Below are 14,673 nucleotides of genomic sequence, written 5' to 3' on the forward strand. Positions count from 1 at the left end.
GTGGTGTTCGAACTAACAATAAACGTCAATTGATCCTATACCCGAAATGTTATTTTTCATTTTAATTTATGTCACCAAGTAAAATTTTCATTCAGGAGTAATATAGTAACATTTCCTCTATAGTTTTAATGCGCAATCTATTACAAATTACCATTGTTCAGATTATGGCAGTCATACTACTAACATAAATTAACATAGCGGCTCTCTCGCGAGTGAAATATAAACTTTTAATCTAAATTGTCTTCATAGTAATAAGGCCTCTTGCAGCATTTTTGGAACTGATTAACCTCTCATCGGTAAATTTTGCTTAAAAATACGTGTAGAAAGATTTGTTTTTCACTCTTCGATAAGAATTTCAGCTGAAACATAACAGGTATTGTGATGTTATGTTTCAGCTGAAATTCTTATCGAAGAGTGAAAAACAAATCTTTCAAGGTATTGTGATGTGTTAATCAGTTTGTGATTCATTGATACAGCATCGGGATTTTAAAAAAATCTGCAACGAATTCATGCAAACTACTGAAATTTTATTTTTCTTTGAATAATTAGGTAAGATACAACGACAAACCAACGAAATTTATAGATTACATATTTATATTAATTGATTATTTATGCAACTATGTGTGGCTATATAATTACCATTCACCAAATTTTTCAATTTTACATATTATATAATTTCAATTATCAAAGTAGGCTACATATAGAATATGTGTTACACACATCATTTGTCTCGCACATTGCAAGGCTTACATTTGCATTCTGCTGGTTCTGCGATAAAATGATTGACAGTTGTATCATTTTTATCGCAATACAGTTTAATAGCAACTTCTTTGAATCTAGAAGGTATACAGCAGGAACAATTCTTCCTATATGTGATACCTGTTAATGAAGAAAGTCGGATTAAGATAAATTCCTAAATTAGAAATAAAAGAAAAAAAACACATAACATACCGTTTGAGTCGTACAGGTACTTGGAGATTGTATTATCTTCGCAAACACCTTCGCAAACACCCAAATTTATTATATTCTTCTGGTTCTTACACCCATCTACGTTAAAATATCCTTTAGGAATATCGATTTTTCTTTTTACTGTGCAGTTTTCTAAAAAAATAAATGTATAGAACTTTAGCTAACTTCAACATAATGCCAGTCATTGATTATTATTTTGAAAATCAGTAAATTAAAATTTCACTTATGCTGCCAGTATAATGAGGTATGGAATTTCTGGCAACTGAAGTAGCCAGAAAGATTGGGATGATTAATGCTAAAACTTATGCAGTTCTTCGGTGTAATTTCACAGGTGGCCACATAAACAAAGTTATACCGTATTGTATTCCATTTCTCATATAATATTTAAAAATATAAATTGAAAGAAGAGTACTTTTTAAAAGTTGTAAACACTAAAAAGACACCACTTATATTTTTACTCGTTTTTACCGTTTTTCTTTTTCTATCACATAGCCGGAAACATGAACAATGGTAGAAATCATCCATCACGTCGATTTTTTACATTATAAAACATCTTGTCGACGTCTATTATATAATTCCTAGCAGTGTGTAAATGCAACTTTATTTACATATGTCATTGCCTTTTAATTCTTTTACACTTTACGCAATCGAATTTTATGGAAATATCCAATACTCCGGCTCTGCTATTATATTGTCTCTAAATGTTTGTCTTATCTTTAGCTTTGTACTTTTAGCATTTAATATTTTAGACATTTTTTATATATTCTGTCTTACATATATTTGCAATTTTCATTTATGTTTTATTACGTCGATTGATTTTCTTTTTATGTGTTTTATCTGTTTTTGTTATGAGTCATGTTATTTATTGGAGGAGATCTCCTGCCCAGCCACATTTCCTAATGTAGATGAAATATATAGATAAATATATATATATATATATTTAATCAAAATAATTTAAATGTTTAAAATCATAGGAAAAAGAACATAAAGTTTTGTTTCCGCGAGGCGGTCGTCTAAGGCAGCAATTTAAAAGGGAGGAAATTTCGAATCACATATTCGGGCACCAGCCCTACGAAGGAAAGGGCGCGACCACCTCCGCCCGTTTTCGAAGCGGCCCTACCATCAAGCCTCATCCCGCTACATGGAAACGCTTCTAGCCCGTCTCCGCACGGACACGGCCCCACTGAAGACCTTCCTGTACTCCCGCCAGCTTAGCGACTCGCCGGCATGCCCGAAGTGCGGAGCAGAAGAAACATCACTACACTATTGGCTGCAATGCCCAAGCTACGACGGACCAAGGCGACTCTATGTAAGACCATATCCGTGAATCCGGATCTCACCCGGACGTTAACTCCGATCTACTGGCCGTCGGCCAACATATCGGCAAAACAACACATCGCAGCTTTCGAAGAATATATAAGACCAACGGGCCGCTTTAACTAACCACCAGGCGGCAGCACTTCGGAGAATATAGCCCCAGAGGCTGGAATCTCCAGATGAACTCACTTAGATAGAAGAAGAAGAAGAATCACATATTCAAAGTTTTATTCATTACAATGTACAGTACAACTAAGTAAATAATATATGTAGTTGGCTTCTTTCATAATTTTTAAATCTAAATATGTCAATTAGCGCTGTATTATTTTTATTTACGCTGTTCCGAGGCGCCAGTGCACCTCTGAGCAGCGTAATATTTCTCAGAAGTCAGAGAAACAAATGGGATTATTAAATTCCTACTATTAGTTCACACTCTCCCTATATATATTTATTTATATATCTTGTTCAAATTTTCAATCGTTAATAAAATACTTTTTATTCATCCACTCGAGTTCAAATACATTTTTTTGAGCTTAATGTTACCCTTGGTGGCAAGATGGCGACCGGGGAAATTTTTCCCTACATTCTAGACGGCGACGGGGAAAATTTTATTCCCTGCGTTCGACGTGGCGACCGTGTTTCCGGAGACGCGCGATTTCGCGTTTGTGACGTGAGAGAGAGGGAACTCTTTGGAAATGTTGTGACGTAATGTGGTGGTGCCGAGATCGTCAAATTATGCAAATTTCATTTGGACGGAGTGTAGAAGACAGTGGTGTGTTGCATGTTCGTTGTTGGCAGCGAGTTTTTTTTTACAATATCTGTTCTTTCCGAATTGCTAAAAAGGTAATTTAAATTTTTTACGAGTAAAAACAAAAAGAAATTGCGTTCTTTTTGTTGAAATTTCGTGCACGTCATGGGCGACGTTGATTTGAGTTCGAAGGAATTCTGGGCCAAATGTACTACCAGGAAGTTTTATAAAATGATGGAAACAGATTATTCGGAATTGGGATTGAACCCGGCAATTGATAATGCATTCAAATTTGCGGTCAAATTAGGTATACAGCAGATAGAGTCGACGTGTTCTACGTGCGATAAGACATGCAAATTATATTACAGAAGCGAAAGAAATGAATGTCTTCTTACATGCAGTTCGTGTGCAGTTAAATATTCAGTGTACGAAGGAACTTTTAAAAGCAAAAGTGGTCGTCTGTCCTGGGGATGTATCTTGTCATTCATATGGCACTACCTATGTCTAGAATGTGGTGCGACGATTTCGGCTTTAGCATCCGGGATATCTCGAAAAGCTACAGTAGAACCCGAGACAGTTCCGTCTGCACCCGTTCAAAACGGCGATAATAAGAAGAAGAATTCAAAGAAATCAAAGAAGGGTCGGGATAAGGAAACGTCAACCACCGCGAGTAAAAAAAGAAGAAATAAGAAGTCATCGACAGTAGCAGCCGACGCAAAACAAGGGGGGAAAGAAAGATCTATAATAAACGAACATCAAAGTTCGAAAGTCGGGAAGAAATGTAAAAAAGAAATGACAAACAATCAACGTGAGTAAAAAAATGTTTTTTTTTTCTATTAAAATAGGGTTTACAGTAGCTTATTATAGTATAGGAGTTACTAGGTTGCGTTATTACGAAACAGTGCGCAACGCGCAGTCTCCATAGAAGACGAAGATGGCCACCGGAAACGCGTTAGCCACGGCGAACGCAGGGAAAAAAATTATCCCCGTAGCAGTCTCGAATTAGGAAAAATTTTCCCCGTCGCCGTTTAGAATGTAGGGAAAAATCCCTCTGGTCGCCATCTTGCCACCAAGGGTAACATTAACTATTTTTTTAAACTTGTAGTAGATGACATTTGATCACAGACTCTTGTACACCTTTTAAACACAGCCGTTTATTGCTATCATTCAAACGTTTTCGGTTATTTTTAATAACCTTTCTCAAGAACCGTTACATTCGAATGCGGTCGTAAATTTAAACAAACGTCGCCAATCGTAAAGGAACTTTTTGAAATGGTTCTATTCGCGATCTCCTAACGGGAGATTTACAAGCCAAAAAATTATAAAAAATATATCCTTAACTGATTTCCCTGCTTGTCCGTTGTTATACCTACTATATTAGTATAACCCCCATATGATTCTTGCACATCGCAGCTGTACATGAATTTCCTTGCCTGTTACAATGTTTAATGAATATCGCGTTCATATAAATATCTGCTGTCGCTGGTTTTCTTATCTGGCGCTACCTTTCCTTCGCTACAACACGCTGTTTCTCCATGCCGATGAGATCTTGCTGGCTTCCCTGAAGTTAATAACCTGTCCTTTGTAGCTGGTTTTGAAGATATTCCATGCTTCCGCATACTTTAGATGTTTTTTGCTGTAAACTTTTTGTATGAGCTTTGCTTTATCCCAATCTGCCTTTACTTCTTGTTGGTCTGCCAGAATATACGTTGCCAGGGCGGTGTTAGGATGTTCGAGTCTTATGTCTCTTTGGTGCTCGGTAAGTCTTTCTTTAAGGGATCTTCCTGTTGCTCCCACGTAGTATAGTTCTTTTTGTCGTCTGTTATCTATTACCGGGATTTTGTACACCCCTGGAATGAGGTGTAGGTTCGGTTCGTCTTTGTCGGCTCTTAGCAGCTGATATATTGTCGGGTTCCTTTTGTATACTATTTTTTTGTTTGTGGCAGCTCCTATTCTTTTGTATACATTATTTAGTTGCGCTCTGTATTCCATGATTGTACACTCGTCTGCTTTTCTTCTATTTGGCTCTTTGTTGTTAGGTGGTTTGAGGTTAGAGAAAGCCTTGCTGTTCACCCCGAATGGCTTAGCCAACGTGTTGATATATTTCAACTCTTCGTTTCTCTCTTGCAGCTTGCTGCAGTGCGTGTACGCTCTTGTCACTAGTGCTCGGAAGGCTGCTAGCTTATATGATACCGGGTCGTGGGAGTTCCAAGGTATGAACCATGGGGTGTATGTAGGTTTTCTGTATACTTTAGTAACAACTCCATCTCTGGCGTCTATTTGTATATCGATGTCCAAGAAATGTACATTTCTGTCGTTCATTTGTTCCAGCTCAATTTCTAGCCCGAAGTTGTTGCTGTTGATGTCTTTTACGAAACCATCTATGTTTGGTTTATTCTTCCAGATGACGAAAACATCGTCTACATATCTTGCATAGATGAGAATGTGCTGTGCGTATTTAGGTATCAATATGATGTTTTCCTCTAAACAGATTGGGATAAAGCAAAGCTCATACAAAAAGTTTACAGCAAAAAACATCTAAAGTATGCGGAAGCATGGAATATCTTCAAAACCAGCTACAAAGGACAGGTTATTAACTTCAGGGAAGCCAGCAAGATCTCATCGGCATGGAGAAACAGCGTGTTGTAGCGAAGGAAAGGTAGCGCCAGATAAGAAAACCAGCGACAGCAGATATTTATATGAACGCGATATTCATTAAACATTGTAACAGGCAAGGAAATTCATGTACAGCTGCGATGTGCAAGAATCATATGGGGGTTATACTAATATAGTAGGTATAACAACGGACAAGCAGGGAAATCAGTTAAGGATATATTTTTTATAATTTTTTGGCTTGTAAATCTCCCGTTAGGAGATCGCGAATAGAACCATTTCAAAAAGTTCCTTTACGATTGGCGACGTTTGTTTAAATTTACGACCGCATTCGAATGTAACGGTTCTTGAGAAAGGTTATTAAAAATAACCGAAAACGTTTGAATGATAGCAATAAACGGCTGTGTTTAAAAGGTGTACAAGAATCTGTGGTGTAAATTAACGCAGTCTTTGAAGAGTATAAAGGATGACACTTGATGTTAATACAGTTTTTTCAAATATTAATTCATTAATTAAATTTAATTAATTAATTTTAGTTTTATATGGGAGGAAACAATTTATGGGTTCTAGTCTTAGTCAAGGAGGGAACAACATGGAAAATGAAACATGTGAATAAATTAGTGAGGGAGATGGAAAATGTGTATGTGAGAAACAAAAATAATAGTCCAACACCATATATAGAAAGGAAAATGGAAAATTGCAAGGAAATTCGCTTTCTATTTTGCCACTTAGTATTGTGATTCTCTGTCATATGTATATACATATTTATAGTAATTGTAATTATTTAATAAAAAGTAACTAAAATTAAATTTTTCTTTGTTGACCTAAGTAGGAATTGACTTAAAATTTTTTTTTTTTTTTTTATATTACTCGTTTTTATTTGTCAGTAGCATTCCGTTGACTATAGATAATTGCTGTACGGTAAAATCTTAGAATTTAAACGGCAACGTTAATGAAATATTTAAGAGGATTATCTTAGTTATTCAGTTAGCCTATATGCCTCACATTCGTTAGCATTGAGAAGTTCGAATAATGTTGTGAAGATTTGGACAGGCCATACACGAAGTATTTTTATGAAAAAAATTAAGGATAGTTCACTTTAAAAAGCCCCCAACCGTAATTTAAACTGAAAAATTTTAATTTATTTCATTAATATTTTTTAATTAAATGTAATAAAATATACAAAAGTAAGGTAAAATCCTGTCAAAAAATTGACAATACTTTTTACTTTTATGGTAAAAAGGGAAATTAGGCTTCGTTTAACTACGCCTTATCTTGATTTTTCCAAACCATCTGGTTGATTGACACATCAGTTTATCCCGTCAGATGATAGAATTCTCAGGTAATGATTGAAGAAATTTGCATATAAAAAAAGACGATTTCCAATCATTATGGGCAGTCAACAGTATTTTCGAAACTGGCATAAGGAGGAACGGAGAGGATAGCCGTAAGAAGATACCCGCATAGAAGAAGCGGTCAGACTAAGAAGTCCCATCTATCATTCAGCCCTCGTCGTCTCCATAGCATAAAGACCTCCCATAATATATAGTGATGTGTGTTTTGGCGAAATAGAGGCAAAACACACACACACAGACACACACACATATATACAAACATTTCGTTAAAAAGGGTACTATACTATTTATTAAGATTATGATTATTAATGAGACTTTTTACTCATTAAGAAAGTTAAGAAAGTTACGCAACTCTTTGTTGGATTTTTTACGTGATTGAAAATTCTTTAATTTTTCCTGTGTCTGTTACTAAAGAAAAAAAGTTTATATAACTTTCTATATCATCGGTTGAACAGAGAATTTCAACAAATATAAATTACAAAGTTAGAAGTTGATTTATGTAATGTTTCTCTCGTTAATAAATTGTTAAAAACTGAATTTATTACGTACTTGTATTTATACGAGAATAGTTTCCGCATATATAGTATTATGAAAAGCTTTTACATTTTTATTGCCACTTGTCTGTTAAAAGTGTTATTGCCTTTCCTTTGCCCTTACCTTACCAGCAACTGCGAAACAAGGGATAAATTTTGGCTGGCTTCAGGCGGAAATTTTCGGCGCATCGGCCGTGATTTTGTCTATTTACTCTAAGCAGCTAATTAGATTGTCACTGATTTTAATACACCCCACCTTAACCAGGTATCTGTTTAGGTTTCTAGATTAGAAGATTGGAAAATTAATTTTTCCGTGTATTATTAAATAGTACAGACAAGAAAAGACAAATTAATAAATCATAAAATACAAACAATAATAGTAATCACAAGATCAATTGAATAAATACTACAATAACTAGTGTGTAGTTTGTCCCTGTTGTGGTTTATAAGAGATTTCTATTCTGCTGATAGGCTAGAGGCAATTATAATAGCCAGCGTTGTGGTACTTTTCCCTTTATGTACAGTACGTCGTACATTTTACATAGGTATTTTTTAAAATAGAAACTATGCAAATCGAGAGTTTTGGTTATTATGTAACAGTATTATTCAGTTATCGTAACCAATGCCTTTATTTGACAATATGAATTAGCCATATTAAGCCGTAAAGTTTTTAATTTTTGCATTTGACATCATCTCATAAATTGCAGAATTTTTGCAAGTCTACACATTATTTCTTCGATAATTTGATTCGTGGCATTTCTGTTTAAACAATTAGTCAGAAATATGAATGTTTTCTATAATATTTCTAGCAATGTGTATATTTAATTTGAATGTTCTATTTTCGAAACTGCACGTCTGTACAACAACAACAACAAAAAAATTAAAAATAAATTTTAAAAATTACTGCTGTGAAAACTAGTTGTTTAATTTTAAGGTCGCCACACACGTTCAGGAAATCCTTTGAGGAAAAACTGTGCAGGCCTGGCCTTGAGGAATTCCTGATAGTGTGTGGGGGAAAACTGCACAGTTTCGGCGGACTGCGCAGGCTGCTGGAGAACATTCTCCTAAGTACAATACAACAATTATTGTCATTTAACTAACAACTAATAGAAAAGAGGAATTTTTAAACAGCATGATTAAACAATTAGCGGTTTATTTATACATCCACAAGAGCCAAATTATCGGGCTAGAGTTGGCCCGATATAATAAATAAATAATTAATAAGACAATTTGGCACTAGAGCTTGGCGTTAGGCGCCATCTCTTACTAAACTTAATAATTATAATTAAATTAAATAAATAATTTAATAATTTGGAACTGGAGGAAAAGAAATCAGCCCGAAGCGGGACTCGAACCCGCAACTTCTGCTGAACTTCCGGGTAGCGTAACTGGTAACGTGTCTGCACCGATAACAGAAGTTGCGGGTTCGAGTCCCGCTTCGGGACGATTTCTTTCCTCCAGTTCCAAATTATTACAATTATTAATTTAATTTAATTATAATTATTAAGTTTAGTAAGAGATGGCGCCTAACGCCAAGCTCTAGTGCCAAATTGTCTTATTAATTATTTATTTATTATAGCGAACTCTAGCCCGATAATTCGGCTCTTGTGGATGTATAGCTTTGTAACGGGTTAATCGTTATTTATTTGTAGGTTTATTTATATTGGCAGCAGGGAGGTGGAGCCAGGTCTAGTACTTACATAAAAGAGAATAAAAACAAGTAATATAAAAAAAAAAATTTTAAAGTCAATTCCTACTTAGGTCAACAAAGAAAAATTTTATTTTAGTTACTTTTTATTAAATAATTACAATTAATATAAATATGTAAATACATAAATATCTTATATAAGTGAATGAGTAGTTCAAACTTCGCTTTTTTTCTCCTCGTGCCCTCTATCGGTCCGAATCGGCATATTGCTGACTGGGGCCACAGTTTAAATTTAATTAATGAATTAATATTTGAAAAAACTGTGTTAACATCAAGTGTCATCCACTACAAGTTTAAAAAAATGTATTTGAACTGGAGTGGATGAATAAAAAGTATTTTATTAACGATTGAAAATTTGAACAAGATATATAAATAAATATATATAGGGAGAGTGTGAACTAATAGTAGGAATTTAAAAATTACTACCGAAACCATAAAAGATAACACATTGACGTAGAATTTATAAAAAACTGGAAGTCAATTGATATAACTGGAAATATTATGTTGAAAGTTGACATTTGATACGTTTATCTTTCGGTTTGAATCAAATTACATTAAAATAAGCATAAAAATAATTTTTTTAAACACATGTATTTTACATAGTTATAAAAACAAAATGCAGAAATTAAAGACGTAATAATATTTTGTGATGCGCTATCTATTTATTTACAATTTTACAGTAATTTATTTGGGTGTATGAAACGCAACCCGACTAATTTAAGCTGAAATATATGTGCAATTAATGTATGGTTATCAGTATTAACCTAATGACAATATCTGTATGCATCGTTATAATAAAACTGTATAAAAATTAAAGCGTAACAGTTAATATACAATAGGATATTACCGCAATCCTCCTTCTTGATACATTCGTTATTGCTTTCTACATATCCGTCTTGACAAGCACACGTCATTTGGATTACTTCTCCATGTTCACATCTTTCGTCTCTCTCACCTGGACATTTCGTTTTGCAGATATCAACACATCTGTACGTCTGATTGGGTTTGCATTCAATTATACCTGTAATAAAAGAAAACAGTATTACATCTTTAACTTTCTTATAAGCAGCGTGTTTCGCTACATACATTTCAAAAATAAAGTATTGAAATTTAAATGAACTAAAAAATCCTCTTTGGTCAGATAAATTACGTCTGAAAAAATAATTGGAATAAAATATATATTAAAGGCCTATATCATGATTTATAAAAAATCTTTTAAAATAAGATGAAAATCTCTATAATAATATATTGTTATGTTTATTTTAATAATAAAATTCCATATCACTATTTTATTGAATACGATAATTATTATAAGGTGAATACAGGTGACAGGACACACATTTCCGAAATTACGCTGAATGCAATAATATGAAACACATTAATATATTTATTTTAGTGTTACATTCTACTGTCGTTATGCTATTTAGAAAAAAGTGTTATTTTTTAAATTATGCTAATATAAAATTATATATAAAACACACACGTAACGTCTTCTATTTTGTCGTTTCTATTATTAGAGTTGGTAATATGACGAACAATTGGTAGGAGAAATGCCATATGGAAAAACCAACACTAGTAACAAAATAAAAAGATAAACGAAAAAGTATTTAATATTTATACACGTAACATGTAATAGAAATGTGTCCGAAATATACAATTACTTTACTTTTGTATCTTTTTTTTTCATTTTACTGTCCTAGTACAGTGATACTTCGGTTTTCGTCGATAATCCGTCCAAAAACAATCGGCGAAATCCGAAACCGACGAAAACCAAAGCAATTATTTCCATACGAATCAATGTCCAATTAAGTCGTTCTAGACACGCCAAAATACATACCAAAAACACGTTTTATAGGAATTTAATATAGCGTTAAATACTAAAAGCAATAAGAAATTAACATAAAAGACTAATTAGCATAAAGATAAAAGCATTAAGATTAAAGATAAAATAATTCTCATTAAGACGAAAGCAATGGAATTGTTCGGATAGACACGTGGGGTAATGACTGGTCTCGTAGAAGCTAGTTGGACACGAGTTTCTATCCTATATTGCCCCGTGGTATAGTGTGACTTAATTGTCATGTAATAGTAGTTGTATGCGTTTATGATGGTCGTATCGCGGGGAATAATGTCTTCCAGGAAATCCGTTTAAGGGTAACTGGCCCCTATTGAGGAGTTACAGACGTGGAGAAAACCCGAAAAACTTCACCTGGCCAGACCGCTCCGGCGAAGTGCGAACCCACGCCCAGTGTTTGGGGAACGGAACCATTCGCCAATGGTGGACCGTCGCGGGTAATGTTCACACAACGAGAAATAACGCCACACTGCGCCGGAAAACGCGTGAGTCGCCCTTTGTTTTCGCAAAATTAGCAGCGAGGTCACGGGTACGCTGACGAAATCTGAGACAAATTTTTCGCGAAAAAAATCGACGAAAACCGAAACCGACGATAACCGAGGTAATACTGTACTAAAATCAGTATAAAAATTTTTTATTGGCTTCATTTTTCCTATCTTCGTAATGAGTCACCTATCCTTAATATAGAGGACAAATGACTCATTTTGACTTTTCGGTATAAACATGACACAACAATACAAAATTTACTAAACAACATGGTTATAATCTGAACTTCAACTGTTATCAACAATTTTATTATTGTTTGTTTTATAAATAGGCTTTTTAAAAATGTTATGCTGACAGCATAAAAATTTAGATACTTAGAAACGTTAGATAATAAAGTAACTCTTTTTTAAAATAAACTAAACTGTGTAGTGTTTAGAAGAAATTTAACTATGTGCACGTTCTTTTTTTATTGTTTCTTGTCTAATAATAAATCTAGTGCTTCCGGCCTCTAAACCTGAAAAATGTGCTTTTCTCCATTCTCTTTCCTCTCTTATCTTCTTTCACTTTTTCCTATACTACATCATTCCGTGTCATTGCAACTAAGAATATAATGCAATATTTGTGATATTTACATGTTGTGGACTTACATTCAGTATTTAAAACTACTCTCACTAATTCTACGCGTAATGTATTTAGTTGAATTTTTGTAAATTTACAATTTAAAGAATAACTGTAGTGAGTTTTTATTTTCTGTATTTTAAAACCAAACGTAGGAAAGTAATGAATTTATCTGGTTTGCAAAAACACCAAACCTAGCTTTGCGATTCTGTAATATTTTTATTGAAACAGCCAGGAAGAAAAACATGAAAGTCATTCCATTCAGAATCCATTAAAACAAGAGTGTCCAAACTTTTTGCCGCCAGATTGGTATTTAAATACATTTGCAGCCGGCCACACGAATATGTGAATTTAAAAAATCTCATTATGAATAAGGTAGCGTTGAATATTATTTTTTACAGTTAATTACAGACACACCAACCCGAGTTTGTTTTCCTAAATAAATTTTGCTGAGTACGCAAACTACGACGCATTGTTTCAAATTTTTCAGTACGCTGCTTGTCCTTAAATTGTGAGTAGGTTGAAACATGTTTTGTTTCATAATGTCGACATAAATTATATTCTTTTTTACAGCAACAGTGTCATTGCAAATTACACATACAGCTTTGCCATTCTTTGTCTGCGATTGCACAAAGAATGGCAAAGCTCCCCATTCTTCATTAAAAACGCAGCACTGGTCATCAACTTCTCTTTTTGTTATTTCCATGTTTAAACCTTAAAAAATAATATTAAATTTCAAAATAATTAATTTGTAATACGTTAAATATAATTTACACATACCAATTTACAAATGAGTTATGCGCAATAGAACAGGAGACAACAGAAGGCAATCCTGAGGCCAACCACAGAGATGCCACATACAATGCTATCGATTCTTTCTTTTTCCCCCCTCTACTCACTAATACAAAGACTGCCCACAGAATTTGTGTATTCGTGTACCTTCGCTATTCGCCTGCCTTCGTACAAATTCGGTAGTTACCAAAAAATAGCCCAAAACAAGTCTGGCCCAAAACAATATTTTAACGAATGTAAGTTTAAGTAAAATTTTGTGTATCATATATATTTTTTCATTTTTATCATTTTTTAAAATTAAAAAACCTTTTTTTTTAACAAAATATAAGTTTTGCATGTTTTTCGATTTTTGATATACATTTTTGAAAATCAAACGGGTTCTAGAACTAAATAATTTGTATAAATTTTCAATATAATTTGGAATTCCATCGTTATTTATCCACAAATCTTTCTGATTTTCAGAATTTCATTAAATATTAAACTAAAAACTTTTGTTTTACATTTATAAACCATAATCTCTACTTTTTCAGACTCTGTTAAATAAAGATGAAAAGTACGGCAATTGTCAGAAATTCAATCCTAAAGATTTTTACGCATTCTGACTCGGTACTTGATAACACCAAGAAAAGCAAAAAAAAAAAAAAAAAAAAAAAAAATTTGAGGTTTATTCCCTCTATGTGTGAATGTTAGTATGTGTGTGGGGCGTAATTTTGTTTATCCTCTTTAAAGCTTACGATTCCTGTGCTTTTTGTCAAAAATTTCTGAAATTTTGAGGGGGTTTGTGTATTAGGGAAATTGGAACTGATAAATTTTGATGGATAAAGGTCGACGGGGCAGGGAAATAAAAGAGGTGATGTCTCATATCTGGAGTAGGATCGAACTTAATGACGATTTCATTCGTTATTAGAATTTACAATTTTTTGTAAATTTCATTTCCACTTTTATAATTGAGCTCTTTCGCATTTTATAATAATGGAAAGAATAAAAAATTTTTAAATAAGATATTATGGAAGATAGTGCCACAAGCAGTTTTAATATTGCCGGGAAAATTAAGCAACTCGTTGAGTAACTATGATCTGACGTATAATTTGTTTTCCAAAACCTGAATTGATTCACCAATCGGCAGATTTTAATGACATCAACTTATTCTGTAGTAAAGAATTTGTCGAGAAAAATAAATCTTCCGAGTTTCAGGTTGAACATCAATTTTTTTTCGTATATTTTCCGTAGTCTTTCCGGTGTTATTCATCAGTTTATAGCAGTCCTTTTCAAAATTGTTAGTTGCCTCAGTTCTAATGTCTGTATTCAAATCTATATAAATGCATTTCTTTAACCAAGGCGACTTTTTCAGTTTTAATATTTTATGAATTTTTTTCAATTTTATTTCCAACTTAATATATTTCAAGCATTTTTTAATGGACAACACAATTGTTTTTAGCATAGAAAGTCGTTAGTATCAATAATTTTGTTTACTTAGATTCATCTGGAATTTTATTTTCCGCTGTTAATGGTTAGTCTAAGTTATAACTGTGTAATCTTTCAGAATATTTTAAATCAACTTCTATTGTATATTTTTTAAAATCTATTTTATATATTATTATTCGCTTTTGCATATCTATTACAACATTGTAAAATACCACCTCTTGTTCCTTTTTCAAGCCTTGAAATTATATCATAAT

General features: G+C 33.3%; 1 protein-coding gene across 1 annotated transcript in view; it reads right to left on the bottom strand.

Annotated features, from left to right (window-relative positions):
- Nucleotides 1–506: 506 nt before the first annotated feature.
- Nucleotides 507–14,673, bottom strand: part of LOC136987491 (hemocytin-like) — a 103,313-nt gene continuing 89,146 nt past the window's right edge. The window contains exons 13-15 of the mRNA XM_067285224.1: nucleotides 10,091–10,264; nucleotides 952–1,101; nucleotides 507–879 (exon numbers count right to left, since the gene is read on the bottom strand). Of these exons, the coding sequence (XP_067141325.1) occupies nucleotides 722–879; nucleotides 952–1,101; nucleotides 10,091–10,264 (482 nt within the window). The 3' untranslated portion in view covers nucleotides 507–721. The remainder of the gene's footprint in view (nucleotides 880–951; nucleotides 1,102–10,090; nucleotides 10,265–14,673) is intronic.

Source organism: Centruroides vittatus, unplaced genomic scaffold, assembly GCF_030686945.1.
Source record: "Centruroides vittatus isolate TY-2023 unplaced genomic scaffold, ASM3068694v2 scaffold_2342, whole genome shotgun sequence".
NCBI classification, from domain to species: domain Eukaryota; kingdom Metazoa; phylum Arthropoda; class Arachnida; order Scorpiones; family Buthidae; genus Centruroides; species Centruroides vittatus.